Consider the following 25919-nt stretch of genomic DNA (forward strand, 5'->3'; position numbering starts at 1 on the left):
ATTTGATTGGCAGTTACCACGGCAACATACAGCAGGAAAGCCCCCGCCCCCTGTTTCTGTCAAAATATTCAGCAAAACTAACATCTCTCACTTTCAGCGAATGAGAGAAGACTGTTGCTTTTGAAGGAAGCTAAATCATCTCAGATTAGCACACCGCTACCATAACCCATCGCGAATACGCCTGGACATGTGATGACAACTACAGACGCGGATACTCTCACATCTGCCATGTCAATTTCACACAAACATGGCGTGACTTCAAAGAAAATGCGCACTGAACGGAAATAGAGGTGCATCACGCACCCCCGGGGTCGTGATCATACGCATTGAAAGTCAAGAGTCTTATGTGTGCATTTACATCTATGCATTTTAATTGGCAGGCGTTACATGTGCACATGCAGTGTTTGTGAAGGCTCTTTGACAAAATGTTTTCTATATCTCAAGTCAATATGAGGGGGCGCTTTTACAACAACTACTTGCTCAGTGGAAACAGACACAGGCGCAAAAAAAAAAAAAAAAAAAAAATCACGCAGAATGATGATTGAACAGACGATCCCAATTTATATTTACATTAAAAAAAAAAACGGATATGTAGTTGTACCTAATCTTGTGACCGGAGAGCGTTTGAAATTGTGTGATTTGTGATTTCGCCACGAGGCTTAAAAAGCGCATCAAAGATGACGTTCCTCCAAACACAAATGCCGAAGAACAACAAAGCTTTTTCTTCCGCGCAATTTCCATCCACATTTTTTGCGCGCTCAGTGAATCGCTTCAGCCTCCACAAGATTCACAAAGGCGTGCTAAAAAGCTTTAAGGAGCCATAAAGAGCTGTGGAACGAGGGGGCTTTTCTTTTTCTTTTTTTCCCCCTCTTGCTCTGACAAATCCATTTGCAGTTCAAAGCCGCAGAGCGAAGAAAACAAGAAGAAAGGGCGTCATCTTGTCCACCTGCACCCACTCATCTCCAGTAATGTCAATGATTAAGATGGGAGGAAGAGGATGAGTGACAGTCCTCACATGTCACGGTGTGTCCCTTTTTTGTGGTGGGGAATTTAGGCGATGAAAGAAGTAAAGTTGAAATTAAAATGATATCATGGTGTCAGTGAGGTTACACCTCCCTGAGTGCATGTCCCTGAGAGAGACAAAAAAATAAAATAAAACATTTTAAAAATAAAAACATTAAAAAATACATAAGTAAACTTACTGAAGCATACTTTTTCAAATACTTTCTAAACATTTGAACAAAAATAATAATAATACTGTCCTGTAACAAGTGCTGTGTAACGTAAATACCACTAGATGGCAGTAATGTCTAAGGTATGGACTTCAAAAAAGTGGTTGTTGGGGGAATGGAAATGAAAGTTCATGCACAAAGCTGTAAAAATCATCGAAAATGAAATCATTATAAACAGCAATATCGCGGAGATTTACGCAACAGACAGGTAGATACGTTAAAAAGATAAAAAATAAAAAATCCATCCGCATCATGAGAAACTGTCCACTGTCGTAACCGCTGTCCCTGAAAGGGTTAAGACTCATAAAGTGGGAAAATCCCATTGAAACTGTGATAGGAATGTAAAAACTTTGCCTTTTGACTTGGTCTACGACTGGTGATGAAATGGAACCGGTGTATAAAAGAAGCGCATGTCGTTTAGCAGGTCAACATTGCTGTAACTGTCATAAAAATCCAAATCCCATTTTATTTTTTTCACGGGTCCTTCCTATTTTGTCCTCATGTGACGCTCATGTGGAGCGTTTCTCCACCCCCTGCTTGATGCCCAGCACCAGGTGAACAAACCAGTTTATCTGCACCATCCAGCCTTTCTCCCGGCAAATCTCAATTTGATCCAGGAGGTGGCGCTGCGCCTCGTCCTCGCAGCGGCCGACGGTGAGCGCCTCGCGGATGTATTCGATGTCCTCCTTGCTGGTCAGCTGGGGCATGCCTATGATAAGCCACGAAATAATGTTTAAATACAATGTATCGCAAATATAACATCGTCATGTAATTCATTAGTTCATTACTAGTTGTTTAAAATTGCCTCGATTTTAATCCAATTGGAATCAAAACACTTTTCATATAATGTCAAACTCATTTTAGAACAATACCATTAAAAACAAACCAAAAAAAATGGTGAATTTGTCCACTAACAGGAAACACTGAAAACGGGCTAACAAAACTAGCGCCAGTATGACGGTACATTTGAACAACTTATATTACTTATACAACTTATATTTGAAAAATAAAACAATATTCACTGGCATATTTTCTTTATCCTCTGCAAAACAACTGTTTTTACTCCAGTCTAGTTGGTCTTCATGTTGCATTCTATGTATGTCAGTAATATACTGCCCCTGGTGGCCGGGATGCGCACACCAGAAGGATGCCTATTGAATTAAAGCATGAAATAATGATGCACAAAAAAAAATAAAAAAATTAAAAAAAATTATTCTTTACATCCTATTTAATGATGTCACGACTGTGTGTTTTTGACCATTGAACGTGCGAGATTTACTGTCGTGCACTGAATGCGAGGACGTCATACCGGTCATCAGCATCATGGAGAAGAGGATGATGAGGAGGTTGGTGTGGTGTCGAAGAGCGAGGTACGCTTTGACACACACATCCTGGCACAAAGGAGTGCACATACATGTGTTATATGAGAAATTCATTCTGGTTTAACCCTTTCGGGGGGGAGGGGGACAGCTGATCATGTTATCGGGTTACAGGGTGCAGGAAAGGGTTAAGCACCTGGAATTTCTGGAAGTGGGGGCTGCTTTTCTTTCCTGACGTTCCCATGACATACAGGAAGTCCGGCGTGAGCACAAAGGGAACCCACTCCTTACTGATTCCCATGAAGCTCTTGTAGTTCCCCAAGATGTGGCCAAAGTCGATGTGGAAGAGATTCCCTGAGGAGCCAGCGCAAAAAAAAATAAAATAAAAGTTCCTTGACACGTACGGGCTGAAAGCGAAAGACGAGGCGTGGTTACCCGATTCGGTGATCATGATGTTGTCGTTGTGGCGATCGCCGATGCCCAGCACGTAGGTAGCCACGCAGTAACCGCCACAGGAATACAAAAACCTCTCCACGGCCTGCTGAAACTGAAAAAAAAAAAAAAAACAACAACAACTTTGTCACGTGCGATGAAACCATTTCCTTGACTAATTGGGGCTAAGAAATTCACCAGCACATTATCATTTGAAATTAGAATTCTAGTTCATGCGGCACATCGCAAATGTGGATTTTTGTTGTTGTTGTTTGTTTGTTTGATTTTTGGGGTGCTGCTGTTGAATCCATCTTTTTTTCAGCTTAGGCAACTGGCTAAGGCACCGCCCTTTCTCAACAGCACACCAAAACCGTAATCAACACCGTTGTCACATCTCAGCCGCGGTACTGCAATGTACTTGATTTTTGAGTCAACTCCATGAAGCATCTCCAGTTGGTCCAAAATGCTGTTGCTAAATAAAGTTGAGTTGAAATGTAAGTGACACAATGGGAGCATATGAAAACTCTAAAAGTAGCTTTTGTGCGTTGTGTGACAGGAAACCACTGACGCTCACATCCTTTTTCCTGTCTGCCGTTTTTTTGCTACTTCCTTTTAACACTGAGAGGAAAACAACGAACACTTCAAAACAGGGGCTTGCCGATGTGGCCCTTAAAAATATACATGTTAGTCTCCCCCCGTTAAAATTTGGGCTTTCAAATCCTTTCATACCTTGTCTTCGCCCACACACTTGTCCCGCAGCCACTGATGCAGGATTTCGTCTTTGAAGGCTCCGGTGCTGCCGACGACACTTTGCTGGATGTTAGCGATGGTGGTGGCGTCCTTCACGATCTCTATCATACCTGAAAGACAATTTGGGGATGAAATATGGAATGAGACGGGGGGGGGGGGGGGGGGGAGTGACCGACCTATCCTGTTCCCGGTGGAGATGCAGCCGTAAGGCAACAGGCACAGATCCAGAGATTCAGTCTCCCAGATGGACTGCATGATCAGCAGAATCTGTCAGGAAACAAGAACCACAAAAAAAAATAAATTGCAGAAGAAAACTTGACAGTCAAGAAACAAAGTGTGAGGAAGAGATGAGACTGTTCGCTACCTGCAGGATGAGCATGTCCTGTCTGAGGTCGTCACCGTGCTTGAAGATGATCCCAATGGGGTCCTTGGACAGGGTGGTGGGGTCGGCCCTTTTAAACTGCAGCCACAGCGGCTTCTTCTTGGATGCCATCACTTTGCACTGCTCGATCTGAGCACGCCCCCAATAAAAAATAAACACTCAGTAAGGAATCGCATCAGAGTCTCGACGGTGCCCGTTTCCGTTACCAGCAGGGCTCCAGCTCTTAATCCGGGATCATAAGGCACCCTGAAACCCTGTGGAAGACCAGACAACTGGAGCGTCTCCAGCTTCTGACGCATCTGACACACCACTGAAAAGCACACGCGCCCAACTTTAGTTTACGGCATTTGACTCCTGCGGGATCGTTTATTTTGGAATATGACAGTGACATGACAAAATGACGGATGTGGAAACTTTATTGTTAAATTGGTCACTGTAACTATAGGTAAGTAATATATTTTTAAAAGTAATGTTCACCTTGTGGCGTGACGTCATACTTGTCTGGGGACATGGTTTTGATCTCTCGGGTGACTTTCTGCAGAGCTTCAGTCACCTCCACCTGCAATCAAGCAGATGGTGGTATTAATTCGTGACACCCCTCCTGAACCCCTTTCACGCTGTCCATCGTAGCAACAGTTGTCCCTGAAATGGTTAAAAACATCGCAAAAATTCTCGCTCGCCTGTTTCCCGAAATCCTGCAGCATGGCCTCGCCGCAGCCTCGCAGGTAGGCCTCCAGCAGGACTGCAAAACGCTGCTGGTAATGCTTGGACTGGGCAATTTCGCTGCGGAGGAACCAGAAGAGGAAATGGCCGATACGCTTACTCTGAAATGCAAAAATAGAGACAGAGAATTGTTTTGTTTTGTTTTTTTTGTACCTACACACATACTGACTGACACAGACACTGACAACAATTCTGTGATGCAGTTTTTCATCCCGCTTACCCTCAGCGCTCTCTTGAGCAGGAACCTGACAAGGGCGCCGTCGTGGTACGGCTCAAACTTGACCGCCTGCGTACACCCATATACACAGAAACACCCACACACACACAGCAAGAGTTACGTCAAGTCAGTTTGGCTGCACAATGAACCACGTGAACCACAAAGAACAAAAAACAAACAAACTTGAGATCTTTGTCTAACAAGGAATGATAACTCTGTTAATTGGATGGGTAATAAGTATGAAAAAGGAGGAAAAGAACAAAGAAGGTTTTGTCACCGTGTCATGACTTACCCTGTTTACAAATGACAAAAATCCCATGCGTTTTTGAAAACCGCATGCGATTACTGCGATATTATCACTTTGTGCGCACCAGACCTGGACAAGCTGCAGAAGGTATCGCAGCACGTCGTCATCCTCCAGCGTCTCCAACTTCCGCACGGCCATGGAGCGGACTTGAGCGTCGGAGTAGTGGCAGTCGAGCAGCTGCATGGCCAAGCCGACGTCCAAAACACTGACGGGATGGTAAGAATGAGAAACCCAAAACGTTTACCGACCGCTAACGGTGCGATTGTGATTACCTGCTGTCCCATGCGGTGCAGCGCTCCAACAGCCGGTGGATTGCCAGGACGGCTTCCTGTTTTCCCCAACTGACTGATGACAGCAGCTTTGGATAGGCCCTGACAGGGAGACCTTGTAAGGTTTGGTTGCTCGGGGAGCAAAATTCGAGCAAGCGACTGCAATCCAAGTACCTGGGGTCACGCATACAATCGTGTCGGAAATGCCACAGCAGTTCTTTGTCTTCGGGACTCAATGGATGAAGGGGGTCAGTCGCCACGATGGCGGCAAACTGTTTCTTCAGGTGGTTCGGCATCTCCCTTTGACCTCGCTCGGTTCCGTCGGGCTCCTCCGCTGCGAGAGCGCCGTCTCGACTCAGATCGCGGCTCTTGGGAAGCACCACGGGGTAGCGGTACTTATCCAGTAAGATGGCGACGGCCATAGACGAAGCCTTGTCCGGGTTGGTGGCCGACGTCAGCTTGTCGGCGTTGATGCTGCTGCTGCTGCTCTCCTCGCTCTTCTCGGGCATTTTCCACATGTGCAGGACGAACTCGCCCTGGCGCAGCAGCGAGCGGTGGTCGATCAGCAGCAGGTTGACGTAGTACAGGAGGCGGCTCTTGGTTTTGCCTTGGTGAACGGCGGCGGAAGCGGTGAGGCTCGCTTGGTGGAAGGTGGGCGAATATTTGAGACGGCCTTACCGTCGTGACTCCCGCCTCCTGATGTGCTCTCCTGGTGGGAGGATCCTTTTGAGGTTGGGGTCTGGGGTTGTTTCTTGCACACCAACTGGGAAGGAAACGGTATGCAGTAAGGTATATACGGTGATCCCCTTGTTCATTACATGTCATAGGTGTCAATCTATGATGGCTCCTATGAAAAAATATATATATATAAATAAAATACGGCGGCCTGGTGGTCCAGTGGTTAGCGCGTCGACCTCACAGTGCAGAGGTACCGGGTTCAATTCCAGCTCCGGCCTCCCTGTGTGGAGTTTGCACGTTCTCCCCGGGCCTGCGTGGGTTTTCTCCGGGTACTCTGGTTTCCTCCCACATTCCAAAAACATGCATGGCAGGCTGATTGAACACTGTGTGTGTGCCCTGCGATTGGCTGGCAACCGGTTCAGGGTGTCCCCCGCCTACTGCCCGAAGACGGCTGGGATAGGCTCCAGCACCCCCCCACCCCCCTCCACCCGCAACCCTTGTGAGGATAAAGCGGATCGGAAAATGGATGGATGGATCAAATAAAATTGATGTAGCACCTTAAGCTACTTCTCCCACAAGCTCTTAACACCCTTTGGTAACACATTGTAAATGCATCGATAAAATTTTTTTTAATTAAATTTAAAAAAATTAAAATGCCGTTGCACCGATTTTTCTCACTTTTTGGGGGAACTGGGTGGAAGCTGCATGGGGAGAACAAGCAAACTTCACAAAGAAAGGCCAGAGCCCAGATTCGAACCCTCAACCTCAGAAATGTGAGGCGAATGTGCCATGCTGATTAACAAATATATCTAAAATGATCATGGCTATTTAAAAAAAAATAAGAGTAAAAGAATCCTTACCTGGAGGTTGAGTCGGGACCCTTTAGGCAGGTCCTTGATTTTGATGTTAAACTCTAACCAGCAGTTCCACAACACTTCTTCATTAAAGACTTTGGGAGTCGTCCGCTCCTGAAGTATAAAAAAATGTGGCTTGACATAGTTTGTTCATGAGTTCAAAACACATTTTTAATTTGTTTCAGAGTTTAAAAAAATATATAGCCTTTGGTTGCCCAGCAACAATACAATGGCACATGTGTCGTTTATGGATCGGCATCACTCACCTGAGCGAGAAGCTGCTGACTGTGAAAGATGCTGGCCTCAATGAACACGACAAAGTCGGGAATTTTGGGAAGAGTCGGGATGTCGATTCCCAGCACTTTTACTCGGAACTTCCTGTTACAGTCCCACATGGAGACGGTGAACAGTCGTTCGTGGTCCTTCTCGTCGATGGTCAGCTGCTCATGCGTGCCTGGGATAATGCAAAAAAAAAAAAAAATCGTGACAATTATTCCAAAGAACCGTCCGTCGCAGTGAGGATGAGAAAAAACGATTGATTACCTGCGACACCGGTGCAATCGTCCACTTGGGCCCAGTCCTCTTCACGGACCAAATCCAGTTCGGGATCTGGCAGCGTCTCCAGAGCCAAGTGGATCTCCTCGCCATTCTTCAGACACTGACGGATCCAGTTGAAGTTGCGCAGCGGTTTCTCTCCAAACAGGTACTCCACCCTGTTCAAAAACAACAACAAAAAAAATTCATCCGATCCCACCAAATTCATAGCGGACCTGATTTGAACAAACCTGCCGCACACGCGCAGCACAAAGTCCGTTTCGCAGGTGCTGTCGGGGATGCCCAGCAAGCCTCTTTTATTTGCCGTTTTGGATAAGAAGCTGGACAAAACCTGCATGGGGACAAAACACGAAATGTGAGATCTCACGAAGCAAATGAAGCGCGAACACTTGATTGTACCTGCGCCGGTGTGTCGTCAATGGACACCTTGATGGTCTGACTGGCTGTGCAAATGTGGATGACAATGAGGACATGGCCGTTGCTGATCTGAGAGGATGAACAGAGCAGCCCGATAACATAACGCGCGTCAAGGAAACACCGCTGAAATGGGCAACCGCATCATCTGTACACCTACGATAAGATATGACTCATCTTTAAGGGAAACTAGAGGCTCTAACTTCCTCATAAAAGGGGATCATTTGAACCATAACATCTTCTTACAAACTAGATTGCACAGTTGAAATGATTAGAGGGAACGTTCTTTAAAATTCTAAGGATGGAAAACGGAAGGTAGCGAAAACTGCAGGCAGCAGGATATGAAAAGCAGGATTTAAAATGAAAAATGAATTATTTTTACTCTCTTGGATTTTGGCTTGTTTTACTGCCACTTCTCCTCCCCCCAGCGACCTCAGGAGGACATGCGCTATAGAAAATTGATGAATTTATTTGGCATTATCCCACCAAAATTTGAACATACCTTTCCCAGCAGGTGCTCCGGCAGCGGCTTGTGTGTCACCCACGGGTCCATGGAGTAGAGCTTTGCGTCGCGGCCCGACAGCTCAATGCGCCGCGGCGTCAGCAGCTTCCTGCGAGTGAACTCCAGTTCGTCGTCGTGCACGTTACTGACGTCGGTGACGTCGTAGCCGATCAGGTAGTTGAGGTACCGCTGGTATTGAAGGGTCTCGTCTGAGGGCTGCAGACGAGGGACCAGCTTGATCCGGCCAACATCCTTCTTCAAGGCTTTAAAAAAATATATATAATAATAATCAATAAATCAAAATTTCCAAAGACCCATGTTTCATCCTGCAGTGAGCCCCAACCACTGTGTGAAAATTATCTGTCTGCAACAATTATTGCTGCATTTCACAATTCAATGCTTTTCCACTAGATGGCAGAATTAGCCTGTGTATGTACAGTACATGTGCCTTTTCTCAATCCGTTTTGGGGATCACTGCATCAGACAGAAAGTTGCTTGCAGACAAACCTCTCCAGTAGCGTACGCAGTCCAGCGTCTGGAAGACTTGGTGCTTGTCGTAGATCTCGCACATGTTGCCTTTTTTCTGGTAAAGTAGTATGCAGTGGTCAGGAGAAAACCGCTGGTAGAATTCCGGACAGAGGTTGGATGTCATCGCATTCAGCCACACTTGTGCCTTCACCTGGGAGCAGAGACATTCAAAGTCACCTTAAGTGGCACTTGAATGGACAATTAAGTAACAATGAGGAACCTGTTCCACAGTCCAGTTTACTGCAACCTCCAGTTGCAGCGAGTCGGGGCAGTCGCCGCCCCGTGCCACTGTGGGGAGAACGAACTCCACGGCGACGTGATCCATGGAAGTGCAGGAGGACGACATGATGGCCTTCCTTCGTCTACGCCGCCTGCTATCTTCTCGCAACACCACTCGTTCTTCGTCGCTCACCTGGATCGGCCGCTCGTCCATCGCCTAGCTTGACGATCGATAGAACAGGACCCATTGATTTGGAGTGGAATCATTTTCACATTGTTTTCTATCTGACAAGAAAGGATCCCAAGGCAATAAAAGGAAGGGCCCAGGCAGAGCCCAGACCTAAATCCATTTGTAAAACCGCGGGGGTTCCCAAAAGTGGGCTTTGCACAGGAAACAACCTGAAAGTTTTGGAGCACTTATGCAATGAAAGAAAGTTCGAATCCGCACCAATAGTCATAAAGTGTCTTAAAACAACTGGAATAAAACTATATCTAGTTAAAACCTTTCTGCCAGCTCATATAACTTTCTAAATAAACAGGATGTCATGACTGGAGGGTTTTATTTTTGGAAACGGGAAGCTAAAGTTGACAGTAGTAAGAATGCAACACTACACAAAATAATACTGTGTTGACACGTTTGTCTCAAATGTAGATATTTTGACATACTTGTGGCGAACATGTCCAAATTAATATGTCACGAAATAACTCATTGAGAAGAAAATGAGAGCGGACGGCACAACTTCAGCGGAAGCGCCATACGAAAAGGCTGACCTATAACGGTACAAGTTACAGAAAGTCTGGAAGGAAAACTCACCAACAGACGTCTAGGGTGAGAACACCCACTGTAAACAACCCACGACTCAGCATTTAAATGAGGAGAATAAAGCACATTAGCGAATAAAAAAAACTGTTTTAAGAGATTCAACAACGTTGCCTCGCTGCCGGGTTAGACAGTTGATCAGGTAACTTTTCTGGAAGAGTTACCATCATCCGGTGATTACTTCAAAATAAGGGTCTATTCGGAAATACAACCATACAGATGATGTGAAACTTAATCAGCTTTCGTGTTTGCTGTAATCTAGCGGCCAAATTAAGTAACGTTTAAGTAACATAATGAGCGTGTTTTTCTTCATCAGGAACATCACAAATTGGATCAATTAAATTAATTTTAACATGAATACAGACTGGGTATTTTTTTTTATTTAATCTGAAACTTTGTTAGATTTTTCCACCTAACAAGTTCAACAATTGGTTCTAATCACAAAAAAAAAAAATCGAATTACTGCAAACAAGCCAGAAAATCCATGGTTTGGATTATAATACATAAACTGTTTCATCATCGTTTTTAATCTTTCGTCTCGATTTAAACATGTAGAGCTGTCTGCAAATAAACCGACCAATGACAATGTTAATAGCTTTTGAGTGACAACAAGTCGGACCAATAGGATCGGCGAGGATGATCTGTTTATACCAACCTACTTTCCCCGTGCAAGGCCACTGTTTAGGTGAGTAAAGAAAAAGTTCATGAAAACTTTTCCGTATTTTATAGCGTCGATTTCGACAAGCGATAGCACCAATCTGGTAAATATGCTCTAAACTTGGAAAATACGAGACAATATTGAGATGACGAGGCCTGTTGTTTTCACAGATAGGAGCTCTGCTGCGCGATCGCTCTTCAAGCTTCATTGTTGACGTTAGTTGTTTTGCAGTGGTTATACGGCCCTTTCCCGGAAACCCATTCGACGTATTTATGATATTTATTCGCTTTTTCTCAACCCAGACATCGGTTTGCCAATCGAACAGATATTATTCATTTACATTTCTCTCGTATCCGTCGACGGAACCCCCCCCCCCCCCCCCCCCGTTTTAATTGCCCTTTCGATTTATGCTTCTTTTTGTGCTTCTGTCAACCAAATACGACTTTATGAATACACGATGCCTGAAATAAACGATCGTTGCGACTTGCGCCTCGTTTATTTTGTTGCCGTCATTCACGGCGTTGAATGAATGGGTCGTTACGCGCTTGCGCGGACGCTCTCGAAGTTTATAAACAAGAGCCCGTCACATGATTACCATGTTGCGCAACAGGGGAGAAACTGTCATTTAATTTTGTGGGCGAGCGTAAAAAACAAGCAAAAAAAAAAGAACATTTAAGGAAATAAATTATATCTCTCTCTCTATATCTATCTATATACAGATATAGATAGATAAAAAAACATTGAATATGGAGAAAGACAGGTTTCTTTTCTCAGTGACCTTTCCATTTGTAATCACGTCATACGCTTCAGTTGACATCATCATGTGGGAGGTGGTGATCCCCAAACAGCACAGGGAGACCGACCCTCATTGCAAATGCACAGGTATCCACCGTCCCCATGGCAACAGTCAGGCAGCCCTCTTGGATTAATTTAAGCAGCACTCCAAATGTCTACATTGGAATTGTGTTTACACTCACAGAAGAGATTGCGGAAGTGGATCAGGACCAATCACGTGACTCTTCCCCTGGCCAAAGGAGTGATATGGAATTAATGGAATATGGTAACACCAAGTACTGCATGACTTTTATGGTATCAAATTGCAGCATAAAGACACAAACGTCCCTCTGCTCTTTCCTCAGCGGATCTTCCAAAGCTGCAGGAGGCTCCAGAAGAGAAAGAGATGACGGCGATTTATCAAATGGAGGCCGGCGCGGGCTGTCGCGCGCAGTCAGGGGACACCCGCTGGCTGACGCAGCTGGCTCACATTGCCACGGGGCCTCAAAGCCCACTCCTACAGGAGTCTCCCCGCAGCAGGTACAATCACACAACGAGATACCGTTTCATAGGTAAAAAGCAGAACAACTAAAGTGTGAAATATAAGTCGGTCAATCTTGGTTGGTCATTTTCAGTTCCTCTTCCGCGCGAAGTTATCTGCATTCGTACGCCCGGCCACCCCCTTCGAACTCCAGCAGAGGCAGGGTACGGCAAGCTCCTCTCTTCACCACAACTTAGCCTCACATCAATGACCCGCTTCAGAAACGCTTCGTTGCCTGATGTTTGCGCAGATGAACAGCGAATGTGGCTCTGCGCTGTCCACCAGATCGTCGCTGTCCGATGACGAGGACACGGCCTGGAGTGTCTCCTGGCCTGCCACTGCCTGGCATTGCTTTCTGAAAGGTACACACACACACATACACTCAAAGAGGAATGTGAATATAACCATTTTGGTTTTTAAAATTTGAAGTGATGGCAAAGAGGGATTTAGTAAAAGTGGAGGGACTGATGAACAGTTTTGGAACAAAACCTTGAAAGGGGTCTGCTGGAATGCGGGGATTTAAGAGGAAGTCCAACGTCAGCATGAACCCAAAACGAAAACCAAAATGCATGATATATTTTTTATATAAGATAAAAAGGGGGTATAAAATACATACGTGTTTAAAAAATATATTTTAAAAAAATATGTAAATGCAACACAATTATAAATGTGTTTAATGTCGGAAAATATTTGATTTCAATTATTTTCAACAGAAATGATTTTTAAAATTGAAATAAAATATACAGGCATAAAATTATTTAAATTAAATGTATTTTTTTTAAAGAGAGAGAAATGGTTCCTATTTTAAAAAGACATTTATTTGTTTTTAAAAAAGGGCAGTCGAATTTAGAATCTGTAATAAAATGTGCAAAACCGAAATGAATCATTTAATTTTTTTAATGGATTTTTAAGTTATAATTGTGTCATGTTTTATATTAGTCGTTTTCAAGAGGAGGCATTGTACAAACATGTGCATTTGAAAAGACATAAAAATGTACTTCTGCAGGGTGCAAAAATTATTTCAGCTGTTTTTTTTAAAGAATGGCAAAATTCTAATAATAAAAACTAAACAATTACTTAAAATTCAATATACCAGCTATGCCAACATTAAAATACATAAAGGAAAAAAAAGTGGAATATTATTTGCAGCAAACATATCAAAGGCAAATATTTTTACTGATGTTAATGAAGATAAAAAAATAGATATGTCTGAACTTATTATATGGGCTTGTCAGTACGAGGGTAGTTGAAGCTCTTTTGCGTGTGCAGGCACTCGCCTGCGTTTCCACAGCGGCTCCCATGTCGAGTGGCGCAATGTTGAGGACATTCAGTCTGAAAATGAGGACCAGTCCACATCCTTGAAGGTACCATGGGGGGGAATCCTTTGACAACATAAGTATGATCAACTGCTTGGTGGGCTTAAAAAACAAAACAAACAAAAAAAACAATTTTGCAGAGTTACGGCTGTGAGGGTTTGCAGCTTGTGGCACATTCGGAAAACGTGCTGTCTGGTCAGGCCACCTTGCAGCTGACCTTTGACCCCGGCGCCTTCGGACACGGCTTGCTGACTGCGCGCTGTCAACTCGACCACCCGTTTTACGTTAAAAACAAAGGTACGTAGAAAGTACAATTAAAAAAAAACAAAACACTCACCTGTAACACTTTTCATCAGGATGGTCATCATTCTACCCGAGCTTGACCGTAGTGCATTATGGGATAGCGGGCTATGAAATGGAGCTGGGCGACGTGTGCCTTCCTCCCGGTCACAGAGATGCCGAACATACGGATGACTCGCTTGTCTTTGACACATTCAAAAGGTATTTATTTCAACGTGAAATTCTGCGTGAACGATTGCGACGAGCCGCAATTGTGCCGCGTCTTCCCCAGTTACGATTTCACACCGATGGACTCATCGGCGGTTTACCTGCTGAGCAGCATGGCCCGACGGCGATATGCCTCCCAGTCCAACGGGGGCGCCGTTTCTCCCGACAGAGACGCATTACAAGGTTTGGCATCCTTTCATAGACGACAAACGACTGAAATAGAAGAAAGAGTCAGAAAAAGCAGTCCGAACTTGTCGACAGGCGCTCCCAAGCCCGGCCACTCCCGCTGTCCTCACCGCAAGCCAATCAAAAGACAAAATGTCCGCCAACCAGGAAGTAACCCCACCGTAACCAAGTGCAAGCGGCCAATGAACGCATTCATGCTTTTTGCCAAGAAGTTCAGGGTGCAGTACACGCAGATGCACCCCGGCAAGGACAACAGGTTGGTGTGCGCCCTTCGCCGCGTTATTGCGTATCCGTGCGCTTGTCATGCGTGTGTGTGTGTGTCTGTGTCAGAGCCATCAGCGTGCTCCTCGGCGAGCGCTGGAAGAAAATGCGAAGCGAAGAGCGCCGTGTGTTTACCTTACAGGCCAAAGAGCTCGCCGATGAACAGAAGAGGCTCAACCCTGACTGTTGGAAACGCAAACGTACCGACTATGTGAGGACACACACACACACACACACACACACATCGGCAGAGTTGTTTATACATGATTAGAATAAATGCTTATTTTTTTGCCAGCAGGGTTTCAAAGGGGACAAGTAAAGACAACTGCGACGGGATGCACAGTCGCAAATTGCAAAGCTACTCACTCGATTGTGCTTTAGGGTACTCATGATTAGCTGTGTAAGTATTGTTTACGGCTGGGATTTTTTTTTTCCTTCGTCTCATCGACGGATGACCAGGCCCTTCATCTTTTTAAAAATCAAATCAGAGACAAAGAGTTTGGACACCTTTGATATAGAATGTTCATTTTTATAGCTTATGCTTTAAATCGGTGCTATGGTGGCTTGGAAAAAAAAAATTAAATAAAATTAGGATGACTTCACATTTTCAGCACGAATGAGTATATGCAGCTTTGTTTTCAGGTTTATCCCCATTAATGATTAAAACTATATATATATTTGCTTCAAGCAAGTGCCCCCTCCCCCAAAAGTAGCAAGTTATAAATGCATGTTTTAAAGAAATATATTTGTGATAAAGTTAACATGAACTATTCTATGAAAATTAATCAGCAGGTCTTTTACTACTTGCTTATCGACGTACTTTATGTAAATCGTGTATACACTCTATTAAAATATGTATGCCAACATTTTAAAAAAAGAGGCTGAATTCAAATTTCTGCCCAAATCAGGTCACGAATAAATAATAACAAAAACAACAATAATAATAATGTCAAAGGGTCTCCAATGTACTGTACTGCATGTGCCAAAAGTGAAATAATTGAAATGTATTTTCATCAATAATTTTGAGGTTCGTCACGCGTGAATTACACTTCAGGAGATGTCGCGTTGTACGCGTCGTCATTGTATTGTCGATTTTGGTGTGATGTCATCGATTCATCAAGTTTGTGGAATGCAACTGAGAAGGTTTGGCGTTGAGAAAAATAATGGATACGTTAGGTAATCTGTATAATTTCCTGCCGTTTATTTATGATGCACTGTATACACTTTATCATGTATGACTGCGATGCTACAATGACATATTTTTCATAACTTTCCGTGTTGGTGGAGCACATTTACGTTTGTTGAGGATGCAATATAAAGTTTGAAAACAAAAATATGTAATTATATATGCTATATTGGTCTTTCATGGGATTGGGAGGGGGGAGGAGTTGGAGTCAATCATTTCTGTACAATAAAAGACTCAGATTTTCCCAAAAGTCATATTCAACTCTTTATTCAGTCTTTTGCTATTTACATACTGCGCACGTTTGCGGCTGCAGATAAATGTGTTAACTTGCTACAATTACCGGAACGATTAAAAAAAAAAAAGCATTAACAATGAGTTAAATCTATGATCCATATGTGGAATTATTAAATCGAATCCACGCGGTTATACAGCATGTGTAAATGACTAGAAAAATGTCATAGAAAATATACGCACAGTAAAAACATACAGTAATTTGGCCTTTTGGTATTTAAGGGATATTCATACACACCCACAAAAAAAAAAGAGTAAGATAGTCGCCGTTGAAGAAAGTGGATTGATTAATTGACCGACAGTGTCTGATTGGGGACATTGACAAAACACTGACCAAAAATGTTCCACACTCATGACAGAATTTGGATGGAATGTCTCACAAGTGCAAACAAGACCGGAGCCAACTTTCGAAAAAAGACGTCGATCACCGAGCGTTATTGTGGGTTTGTGTCAAAATGTAGCATTGGCAAAAGAGCTTTTTTAAAGTACATGAGTGTGAATTATTACGAAAGGCCACAGAGCCATTTGGCTGGGATTTGCCTTTGCATTACCACTTCAAAAAACGGTTTTGTTTTGTTTGGGGTTTTTTTTTTTTTTTTTTGCTCAACTGAGAACAGTGCACTGAGAAAGGTGCACTTTGTCACATCGTGAGTGATCACATGACTGTGGTGATTTTGACGGGCTTCACATCGTTTCAGGGCGAGAGTCATGTGACTATGGGGTAGAATGAAAGATGTTTTTAAGCGTGTGGAAAAGTACTCACGGCTCTTGGGACCCTTGCGGGGGAGCTTCAACACTGACCTGTACACTGACTTGTACTCTGATTATACACGCCTGAGTCGTCTACATGAGTGACTCGAGGCTTTCGGCAATGTTGGTCTTCCCCAGCAGGACTGATCCGTTGGTTTCTGGACTCTGGAGGGCTCGCTGGTCTTCCTGGCTGCTTACCAGACTCAGCACGGCCCGGTACAGATACTGGTACTGCTCCTAAGAGGGGCTCCCCTCATTATCGTGGATTATTGAAGGGCCCATCGCGTGTGTGCTTGCCTACTTACGATATCATTAAAGACGCCCGGCCTCATGAGGTTGGTCATCCGCGCCACCTGGTAGACGTCGACTTGCCCCTCCTCCTGCAGCTGATTGGACAAAGTGGTGAGGGCACAGAAGAGACCCGACGTCACGCCTCCCAACCTACACCAAAAAAGTGGAGGATCGCGAACAGGAAATGATCACATTTGAATTCAGTCGAAATACTCGGCAGTCTTCCTCCGACAAACGAATGGCCGACTCACGGGTCGTGCACGACAGTAGGCCCGGGCGTGCGTCTGCTGTGCTCGCTGACTGTGTTGATGAGTTCAAAACAATTCCGAATGGGGCTGTCGGGGTTGGGCCAGCAGGAGGCGCTGTACAGACGCACCTCCAGAGTGTAATTGTTCTAGAAAAGCAAAGCGTCGGAGGGTTTTTGAAATCTTGTTGGGTCCAAGGATCACTTAGGATGTGTGTTTCAAAAAGCGGCAAATACCTGCGTGGATTCTAACGTGACGTCCTGCACGAGCACTTTGTCGTCATTGGACAGACACACGTGCCTCTCCGCTGAATGTGACACGGTGAATCCCTCAAAGTTCATGATTTGCTCTTCAGAGGGCCGATACGCGTACGGGTCCTGGTCCTCGTTCTGCAAAGGCACACATGTTAGTGTGTACCACACATACATTTGAAGTTGTCAATATGCATCGTCTAAATCATGCACCAACCTGACAATGCGGGTCGGGCAGATGGACGGCGGCGTGTGTGTTGTGCTCCCAGATCATACGCCAGAAATCCTCCACGGTGCTGCTGAGCGGCGTCTGACTCACAATGAATTCTTTACTGTGGCGATGGCCCTTTGATGAAAAGCAAGAAAAAGAAAAAAAAAGCGGGATGACACATCTCCAATAAATAAATAAATAAATAAATCTGAATTCGGTGCCAATTTTCTGAACTTAACTCATTCACTCCCAAAGACGTTTTTAAACGTCTTTTCAGACTTGGTCCAGAATTGGCTGGTACTGAATGAGTTTTAAGAGCAACATGTTTGAAGTTGGTTTTTTTTGTTTGTTTTTACCAGCACATAGGAGGCGTTGATGTAGCCTGAGGGGTTTGCTTCCGTGGCAGTTAGGCAAACTCTCGATCTCTCCACTGCAAACACAGGACACACGAGCCTCAACGTGATTTCGGAGTACCTTTGGGGTAGTTGACGTCAGCTTGAGGGCTCACCAGGCATCAGCGCTCTGGCTCTGTTCCTCATGGCGTTGCCATCTCGAAGAGCCGTGCTGTAGTCGGCGTGTTTCGCTTGGCGCTGACTGATCAACTGAAACATCCATCCAGATTATCATGTTATAGGGTTATTGGGTGCATGAAAGGGTTAAACTCATAAGGTATGGACTACATGGCGAGCGGGTGGACGACATGTACCTTGAACTGCTTGTCCATGCGCGTCCGGCCTGACACTCCGGGTGTCAGCAGGCCCGACACGTACGAGTGGAGGTGGTCGCAGGTGACGGAGGTGTGGCGGCTCAAAATGGCCTCGACTAAGACGTCGTGAATGAACACGTACTGCTCCTGCAGGCAAGACGTTGGAAGTTTCAAATTTTCCAAAAAGGCCAAAGTCAGTAGCACAAGCGGCCCCCACTAGTCAGCAAATGGACCGTATTTTCCGCACTATAAGGCGCACCTAAAAGCATTCCATTTTCTCAGTGTGCCTTATAATCCGGTGCGCCTTCTATATGGATCAATATTCGGATTTCTTGAACGTTGTATTTTAAATGTTCCGTGAAGCGCATTGTGACAGCTGAAGCGGTTGTGAAAGCTCGATATAAATAATGCTGTATTGTATTGTACAATTAGCATAGCTTCATCTAGTGGATGCATAATGCAACCATAGCCTTTATTGTAGCTTCTATTCTATGCGCCTTCTAATGCCTTATATATGAAAACTGTTTTAAAACAGATCAGTCATTGAAGGTGCGCCTTATACTCCAAAGGAAAATACGGTACATAGATGCTACTCGTTAGCCTGTCAATGGTGTTTTAAGATTGTCTCACAATGGAGAAATTCCCAATTTACAGCAGCAAAATTATGAAAGGGAGAAAGTAGAAGACAAAAGGTATATAAATAAATATTTATTGTAAAATTATTTTTTAGATTTTTGAATAGTTTTTATTCTTTTTTTTAATTTAGCATTAACCTCAAGGAATTTAAGACAAGGTTATGTTGTAAATACAAAAAATGCGGATGTAACTTCTTGTTTTATGCTAAGGTGGAGAGTATCTCGAGATGGCAGGCTTTGTTTACCTCCGTTTGAACCAGGAAGTTCCTCTGAGTCCGCACATGTTTCAGGAAGCCGAGGACATTCACCGTGCCTTGATCCTCGATCTGCTGTAGCATGCTGTCGATGACAATGTAGGTCCCCGTTCTCCCTACACCGGCACTATGACGCAAAACAATCATCATATTCGGCATTTTATCGTTGTAAATGCGCACAAGTTACCGACACAAATTACTACCTGCAGTGTACCAAGACGGGTCCCATCTCCTGCGTTCTGCCCCGAGAAGACGTTCGAATGAAGGACAGGACAGGCAGAGTGTATTCTGGGACGCCCATGTCTGGCCACTGGGTGTAGTGGTATTGCTGGACCGTGTGTTCCGCTTTCCTCTGAGCTGCCTGGAGGATCGGAGACCTTGGTGGTCTTTGTACGTTCGGGTTCGGAAAGTGCAAACATAAATATATGAGCGTGAACCTTATTTGTGGTTTCTCTGACGATGAATGTCCTGAGTGTGTAGTAAGCCAGGGTCTTGCTGCTCTTCAAAGTCACCTGGTATGGACCGTACTCCTCCTGACCATCTTCTGGCCAGTACTGGTCACACTTGGTCTGTTACATCACACAGAATAAAACACGAAATGAGTCAATCCCGTCATAGTGACAGAATCAGAAATGCCCAGAATGAAGTAACAAGCGCTCTCACTCGGCCTTTCTCCTTCAGGTTGGTGATCATGACGATGATGCCGATGTTCTGCTGCCAGATCATTCTCCAGAAGTCTTCCCTGCCTGCTCGGAGAGGGCCTTGGGCGGCGATGTAGGCCCTGGTACGCTCATAACCCTGCGGACAAAACTGCTACTTAGTCATGAAAGAATCTGAAAAGCCTGCAAAACGAATTTTGTTCCTTTAACCCGGGGGTCGGCAACCTGCAGCTCTGGAGCCGCATGCGGCTCTTTAGCGCCGCCCTAGTGGCTCCTCTGGAGCTTTTTCAAAAATTCTTGAAGAAGGAAAAAGATGGGGGAGGGAATTTTTTTTTGTTTTAATACGGTTTCTGTAGGAGGTAACGGGTCGATCGCGAGAGGCTTGTTGATAAAAAAAAAAAAAGGCAATTTGATAGTAGGCTAATATAGCGAATATGGATACATCCAGCATGTGTTGCCTTCATGATAAGGCTTTTAATTTTTTGCGGCTCCCAACATATTTGTTTTTTGTTTTTTTTGGTCCAATATGGCTCTTTCAACATTTTGGGTTGCCGACCCTTGCTTTAACCCTTTCGTGGACCGCGGTTACTACAGTGGACAGCTCATCATGTTATCAGGTTACAGGATGCATGAAAGGGTTCAAACAAAGCGATTGGATTATTTTGAATATGCGGCTCGGATTTTGAGGAATTTGCAAGTTCGGTAACGTTTACAGTCTCTCAAGGCTTAAAAATGACCTGAAAGTCTCTGATCCAAAAGCATACTCACGTCAACAAAGTTTGCGTTGATGTAGTCCTCGCATTTCCCGTCCCTGTCCAAACTGTTGGTAAGCTTCACTCTGCTGTGGTCATCTGGGATGGAGGAAAACTTGTCATTTTGCTTTAAGCGAAACGACGAAAGCAAAGCTGTACTCAGTATTGAGACGTACAGGCCAGGATGTTGATGTATCTGTTCTTGGATTTGTTCTCGGGTTGACTGGAACTGTCGGCGGTGATGCCCATGTCCACTGTGCACGTTTGCACCTCCTACAACACAACACAAAATATACACAAGTTTTTTTTTTCTTCAATCGGTGCCGAGGTCGTGCTCAGAGAATCAAATTTTGTCAACGGTGTGTGTCATCTTCATGTGGCTTTAATCTCATTTTCCTTTGACCGGCTGCGTACTTTCCCAAAACAGCAAACTGTATTAGTTTCAAGTCAACTTTGGTGGCGTGGCGAGCATCTTACCTCATAGGATTCTTTCACAATCTAATGGAGGGTGGATGTGAGGATGCAGAAAGCACAACGATGGCGGTGGTGAAAGGAGAGTCGGGGGGGAGGGGTGACACACAGGCAGACAGGGAGTCAGTGCAGGTCCATGTACACGGGGTTCATATACACACAGAGAGGTTGAGCGCCATGACAAAGCCGCGATTTCCCCATCTCGCTTTTTCTCTCTTCGAGTTGCACTTTTTTTCGTGTTTCTCCCATTTACAAAGGGGCCAAAAGACAACGTCGGTGACAAGAGGGCATTATTCGGTGCCGTTTCCCGTCTGTGTGCGTTACACTGGAGGCTCATGCTGGGAAACAGAAGGGGGAGGGGGGCTGATGCCATGCAGATGCGCCTGGTTTGATAGCGATCCAAGAAGTCAATATTTAGACTCAACTAGTACTCGTGATGACGGGTACATTTTTGGGGGGGGATCATGTCGCACTTCCTTCTTTGTTACATAACTGCTTGCAGGGGGTTCTAACACCTTGCTAAAAGCCTTTTGATGATGTTAGTCGATATGGGAGTGTGTTATTAAAAAAAGCTCTGACAGATAACGTGCCGTCGGCCAGTGCAACGTCGGCCTCCGATAGCGTCACACGCACACACAAAAAAAAAAAACTAGAGTACAGCCACATACCTCAAACTCCTTGGAGAACGTGTTCGTGTTGTGCAACTCCATGACATTCTTCACAAACTGCTTCACCGTCAAAGGCTCGTGACCGTCTGGCACACAAGGGTTGTCAAATAAATAACAGCGACGTTATGAAGGGACCGGCGTGATGGTTACCTGTGGCGAGCAGCAGAGGAGTGGACGGGGCTGAGATGACCTTAGGCGACGCGCTGTCGTCGGGGTAGAAGTTAGCCGTCTGGAAACAGTTCCTGTGACAAGAGTCAGTCCCAAAAAAAAAGAAAAGGAAAAAAAAAGCGGGATGAGCAAATGTGATGTTGGTCGGTGGCGATGTCCGCTTTGTTGCAGTGCGTACCTCCAATAGACCAGGATGCCCACCAGCACCAGCAAACACAGGATGGTGAGAGTGGAGACAACAGCCAGAGGAATGACGGTCCTCTTCTCCCTCTCCACACTGCCGACCAACCCGATGTGAGATTCGTGACTGCTGTTGCTTCCCTCTGGTGTGAAAAAAAGCTAAATGATGCGCCGCTTCAAACGGGAAAGTACGAGCAAAAAAAGGGGGGAGCTTCAAGAACAAGACTGCCAGTGCAGTGCTGTTAAATTCTAGTTTGGAGTTATTGGGCTCAAAATATCCACTAGAGGGAGCACTCGAGTTACGTGAAGTACCAAAACCCCATTTAAAGAAGAAAATATCCCACTTGGGAAGCGTTTGTGGATCCAAGCAAATAGAGATGGATGTGAAAATTCAATATATTTACAGTCATTCTGTGACAAGCAGTAGGGAAGCAAACATGTCGAGCCTCACCAAGGTCATGCTTTTATACACACCGAATCGTCCTAACTGTATTCATTCAACTAAAAAAATAAAATAAAATAAACTATCAAGCACATATTGTAAATTCAAGGCCAATATCGAAAGCAATTGCGCAGTTTTAAAGGCATGACAAGGTTTCCACAAAGTGGCATGAATGTTGCACGTCGGTGACAGGAACAGTTCAGTTTTTTCTTTCCAACTCCAGAGCAAATTAATTGGAGCATGAAGCAACTCCTGCCCACCATATTTCTTATTGCTAAATTGCGTTCAAGTGGCTCCTTTGCGCAACGTTGCACGCCTTTATTTCGTTCATACCGATGCGCGATGTCATTCTTGATGGGGGTTTCCGGTTGGAAATAATACCAGTGATGTTTCACAAGCTACCTTCAGGAGTTGCTGTATTACCGTATTGGCCCGAATATAAGACGGTGTTTTTTGCCGTCTTATACTCGGGGTCTAGACATTATACCCATTTACGACGCTAGATGGCGCCAGATATCAATAAAGCGAATGCTGAACTTGACTCCCCAGGCCAAAGTGAACCCCCGCGACGAAGAATAAAAATAAAAATAGCGGTAGCACGAAGAAGAAAAATAAAAAATAGCGGTAAGAAGGAAAAGAAGCAAATAATAGAAGAGATAACAGAAAATGGAGAAACGTAGTGACAATCTGGAGAAAAGTGGGTCGAAGATCAGCCAGGCTAACCGGCAGCTGAGGAGAAGTTATGATGTAATTTACATTTCAAAAACCAGAAGCCATTCATTTACAAATGTGATTGCACTTTAGATTTGAATGAGGCAAAATAACATGCTTTTTCTCTCACATATATTGCTATAATCATTTGTTTCAGATGTACTGTCATTATTTCTGCATAAAAATGAATTTGGTGTTCAAAAAGTCTTTTTTCAAAGTTGAGTCTTGAAAAAGAGGGGGACGTCTTATAATCAGGGCCGTCTTATATTCGGGCCAATACGGTAAATACCCCAGAAGACGAAAAAGCAAGTCGCGTGGGGTCACTCCAAGTGACAAGCTCAGCACAGACTCTTGGTTTTCAAAGGGGTCTGGGAGTGCCCATGTGAGACCCCTTTGAGAACTGTCGCAACCTAGCTTAATTAACGTTTCTGGACGACGTACTTCATGCTTTTTCATGCTATTTAGGGCCTTCATCTTGGCAATATCCATTTGATGCTTTTTAATGACCTACTGAAACGCTATAAGCCGGTCGTTAGAAACGTGGTCAAGCTCAGAGAGGCGGTCCTCGGATGTTACCATTAAACATGGGTTGGGTGGTATGCATGAGCACTCTGAGGAGAGAAGAGGAAGTGAACGACTTGTAGACGGTATCGGCGAGGGTGTTGCTGCCAGTTGCCGTCCTCTCGGGGACCCAAAACGAGGTACTGGCTTCTGGGGGCTTGTTCACGGGTGAATCGCTGTCCAGAGGGGAGTCTATGACGCCTAGAGGTATAAAATGTGAATGTAACATTCAGAGTAGTTGACTTATTGGTCAACCCGAAAATCTTTAAGCTGACCTGGCAGCGTGACATTCGATCGCAGTGAAGTTGAAGTGGCCGTTTGGGAAGAGCTGTTGAGCGCGTCTTCGTAGAAAACATCCGTGACTTGGATGTCCTCCACAGAGGGAGAGAAGAGGTCTGACTCGGGAGAAGGGAGGCCATTTTCCGTCTCATTTGGATCTGTTGGGCTGAGATCTTGTATCTGGGAACACAAAGATATTTCACTCCATGAGTTGACCGTTCTTGAATATATTGTGAGTGCTTTGGTGAAGTTTAAGCGTCACGACCTGATGGGGCAGAGACGCCTCTTCTGTGATTTGGCGGCGGACGGTAGGCAGCGTGCCAGGGGCAGAAACGGGAAACAGGAAGCCCGGCTGCTGGGTTATGCCCGTTACCCAGATTGCCCCGTTGCCATCCAAGCCGCCGTGCGTCAGAACCCGTTGTGTTCGAGTTCTTCGCCCATCATCGATTTGGTTTTTGCTCACCTCGTCGCTTTTCAGAATGGAGGGTTTCTTTTTCACATTTGGATTGAGCCGTGTTTTCTGTACGTCCAACTCGGGGGGAGGAGGCTGCGGGGCGGACTGAGTGGCGACCTGGACCAGGGGGCTGTGGGTTGTTTGCAACCGAGGGTGGTGTGTGGGTTGGTTTTGGTAAACCCTGGTTTGCTCTGCTGGGATCTCCTCCACTGGACTGTGATCTACCGGAGTCAAATCCAGAGGGTTGGGATTCTCCGGCTTCTGCCATCTGATGTTCGGTGACATCTAAGAAGGACGGTTTAATTTCATTCAACAAAAAAAAAGTTGACATTTCAAGTTTGCTAAGACAGTTTCTTACCTCTCGGCTCCCTTTAAAGTCTTTCGAGACATCAGGAACGGCATCGCTCTCTAGAAAGAAACCATGTGAGGAAAGAAATGTGTCATCGGAAAAAAATGGAATTTGTGCTCTTGGCGTCTCCGTACCGGGATCCTCTAACGGCATGTCCACGATAATTTGGTCGCTCCATCTTCCTCTGAGGCCGTTGGTGCAAACAGCCACCACCTGAACCACGTAGCTGCTGTTGGCAAGCAGGCTGGTGATGATGGCTCCCTGTAACCCCCCCGCCCAAAAAAAATGAAATGTAATCCAGTATAATCGTCCAGGATGGACATACCGTATTTTCCGCACTAAAAGGCGCACCTAAAAGCCTTCCATTTTCTTAAAAAGCTCATCGCGCGCCTTAAAATACAATGCGCCTTGTGTATGGTCATTACGGTAATATTTCAACCCCAAAATGGCTCCTTGCTCGAGACATGCTGACAGCGCAGAGTTCAAACTTAAGGCGATCGGTTACGCAGTTGAACACGGAAATAGAGCGGTGGCAAGAGAGTTCACCGTTAACGAGTCAATCTTATAACTTGTTGTTGGTTCAGTGAACGGTGTCACTGCATTATTAAATAAGTTTGACTGGCATCTGATCGTTCTGTTGGTGTTTCCTGGAGCACAGCTCCATCTAGTGGATGAATTGTAGATTGCGTCTTATAATTTTCGTGTGGAAAATACGGTATGCACACATTCACGTACCACATCCTGATCCCCGTCGGTCCTGTACTCCTGCTTTCTCTGGTTTTGGCCTTGCAGTCTCTCGTAGGTGACGGTGTACCAGTCGATGGTGGTGTCATAAACCACGCGGGGCCGCTCCCACGTCACAACGATGGTCGTTTCGTTCTGGGCGTCGGCTTGGACATTTTCCGGCGGTGAACTGCAGGCTGCAGTCGAAGAGCATGTCAATTATGTCAGGATTGAAGAA

At 45.0% G+C, this 25919-nt stretch overlaps 3 protein-coding genes across 12 annotated transcripts in view; 1 reads left to right on the forward strand and 2 right to left on the reverse strand.

Moving 5' to 3' along the window:
* Positions 1-349: 349 nt before the first annotated feature.
* On the reverse strand, positions 350-11947 carry pik3cg (phosphatidylinositol-4,5-bisphosphate 3-kinase, catalytic subunit gamma). Of its 3 annotated transcripts, none has more exons than XM_086103341.1 (25): positions 11837-11947; positions 9383-9598; positions 9142-9313; positions 8822-8897; positions 8635-8743; positions 8118-8204; positions 7949-8049; positions 7707-7876; positions 7430-7617; positions 7170-7277; positions 6310-6394; positions 5806-6238; positions 5635-5733; positions 5432-5567; positions 5059-5124; positions 4796-4939; positions 4593-4674; positions 4322-4425; positions 4098-4244; positions 3910-4000; positions 3713-3843; positions 2987-3098; positions 2748-2905; positions 2542-2623; positions 350-1941 (listed from the first exon to the last, which is right to left on the reverse strand). In XM_086103341.1, the coding sequence occupies exons 2-25, from the start codon at positions 9593-9595 to the stop codon at positions 1742-1744; spliced, it is 3294 nt and encodes a 1097-aa protein (XP_085959467.1). In that variant the 5' UTR covers positions 9596-9598; positions 11837-11947; the 3' UTR covers positions 350-1741. The 3 variants fall into 3 exon arrangements, with proteins under 3 accessions (XP_085959467.1, XP_085959466.1, XP_085959465.1); XM_086103340.1 differs by having other exon boundaries at positions 350-1130; positions 1797-1941; positions 8635-8897; XM_086103339.1 differs by having other exon boundaries at positions 8635-8897.
* LOC147185988 (HMG box-containing protein 1-like) lies at positions 10819-15884 on the forward strand. 6 transcript variants are annotated; one of them, XM_086103352.1, is made up of 13 exons: positions 10819-10886; positions 11670-11741; positions 11839-11919; positions 11999-12173; positions 12269-12338; positions 12425-12536; positions 13444-13538; positions 13631-13787; positions 13847-13991; positions 14062-14180; positions 14259-14439; positions 14514-14655; positions 14740-15884. In XM_086103352.1, the coding sequence occupies exons 1-13, from the start codon at positions 10838-10840 to the stop codon at positions 14761-14763; spliced, it is 1422 nt and encodes a 473-aa protein (XP_085959478.1). In that variant the 5' UTR covers positions 10819-10837; the 3' UTR covers positions 14764-15884. The 6 variants fall into 6 exon arrangements, with proteins under 6 accessions (XP_085959478.1, XP_085959475.1, XP_085959477.1 ...); XM_086103353.1 differs by having other exon boundaries at positions 10877-10962; XM_086103349.1 differs by having other exon boundaries at positions 10842-11741; positions 14587-14655.
* Positions 15882-25919, reverse strand: part of ptprz1b (protein tyrosine phosphatase receptor type Z1b) — a 40176-nt gene continuing 30138 nt past the window's right edge. The window contains exons 11-34 of one of the 3 annotated variants that reach the window (XM_086103338.1): positions 25694-25878; positions 25093-25219; positions 24968-25017; positions 24421-24894; positions 24152-24335; positions 23892-24077; positions 22161-22305; positions 21965-22056; positions 21815-21900; positions 21153-21173; positions 20852-20948; positions 20692-20774; positions 19928-20062; positions 19702-19833; positions 19468-19625; positions 19256-19391; positions 18376-18522; positions 18178-18271; positions 18026-18099; positions 17676-17804; positions 17444-17596; positions 17214-17356; positions 16977-17112; positions 15882-16908 (exon numbers count right to left, since the gene is read on the reverse strand). In XM_086103338.1, coding sequence (XP_085959464.1) covers positions 16765-16908; positions 16977-17112; positions 17214-17356; positions 17444-17596; positions 17676-17804; positions 18026-18099; positions 18178-18271; positions 18376-18522; positions 19256-19391; positions 19468-19625; positions 19702-19833; positions 19928-20062; positions 20692-20774; positions 20852-20948; positions 21153-21173; positions 21815-21900; positions 21965-22056; positions 22161-22305; positions 23892-24077; positions 24152-24335; positions 24421-24894; positions 24968-25017; positions 25093-25219; positions 25694-25878 — 3311 coding nt within the window. In that variant the 3' untranslated portion in view covers positions 15882-16764. Of the gene's footprint in view, positions 16909-16976; positions 17113-17213; positions 17357-17443; positions 17597-17675; positions 17805-18025; positions 18100-18177; positions 18272-18375; positions 18523-19255; positions 19392-19467; positions 19626-19701; positions 19834-19927; positions 20063-20691; positions 20775-20851; positions 20949-21152; positions 21174-21814; positions 21901-21964; positions 22057-22160; positions 22306-23891; positions 24078-24151; positions 24336-24420; positions 24895-24967; positions 25220-25693; positions 25879-25919 lie in introns of all 3 variants that reach the window. The other 2 variants (XM_086103336.1, XM_086103337.1) reach the window with 2 other exon arrangements.

This window comes from Hippocampus guttulatus, chromosome 22 (genome assembly GCF_054856545.1).
Source record: "Hippocampus guttulatus isolate MCC_2025c chromosome 22, RoL_Hgut_1.0, whole genome shotgun sequence".
NCBI lineage: Eukaryota > Metazoa > Chordata > Actinopteri > Syngnathiformes > Syngnathidae > Hippocampus > Hippocampus guttulatus.

Bases quoted from the DNA above. Each gene is read 5' to 3' on its own strand.
- pik3cg (XM_086103339.1), bottom strand. From the start codon at position 9,595: ATGGACGAGCGGCCGATCCAGGTGAGCGACGAAGAACGAGTGGTGTTG. The intron at 7,278-7,429 runs GTGAGTGATGCC...TTTATACTTCAG, and splicing joins GTCAGCAGCTTCTCGCTCAG to GAGCGGACGACTCCCAAAGT. The intron at 6,239-6,309 runs GTAAGGCCGTCT...CCGTTCACCAAG, and splicing joins AGGAGGCGGGAGTCACGACG to GCAAAACCAAGAGCCGCCTC.
- LOC147185988 (XM_086103349.1), top strand. From the start codon at position 11,606: ATGGAGAAAGACAGGTTTCTTTTCTCAGTGACCTTTCCATTTGTAATC. The intron at 11,920-11,998 runs GTAACACCAAGT...CTCTTTCCTCAG, and splicing joins TATGGAATTAATGGAATATG to CGGATCTTCCAAAGCTGCAG. The intron at 14,440-14,586 runs GTTGGTGTGCGC...TTTACCTTACAG, and splicing joins CACCCCGGCAAGGACAACAG to GCCAAAGAGCTCGCCGATGA.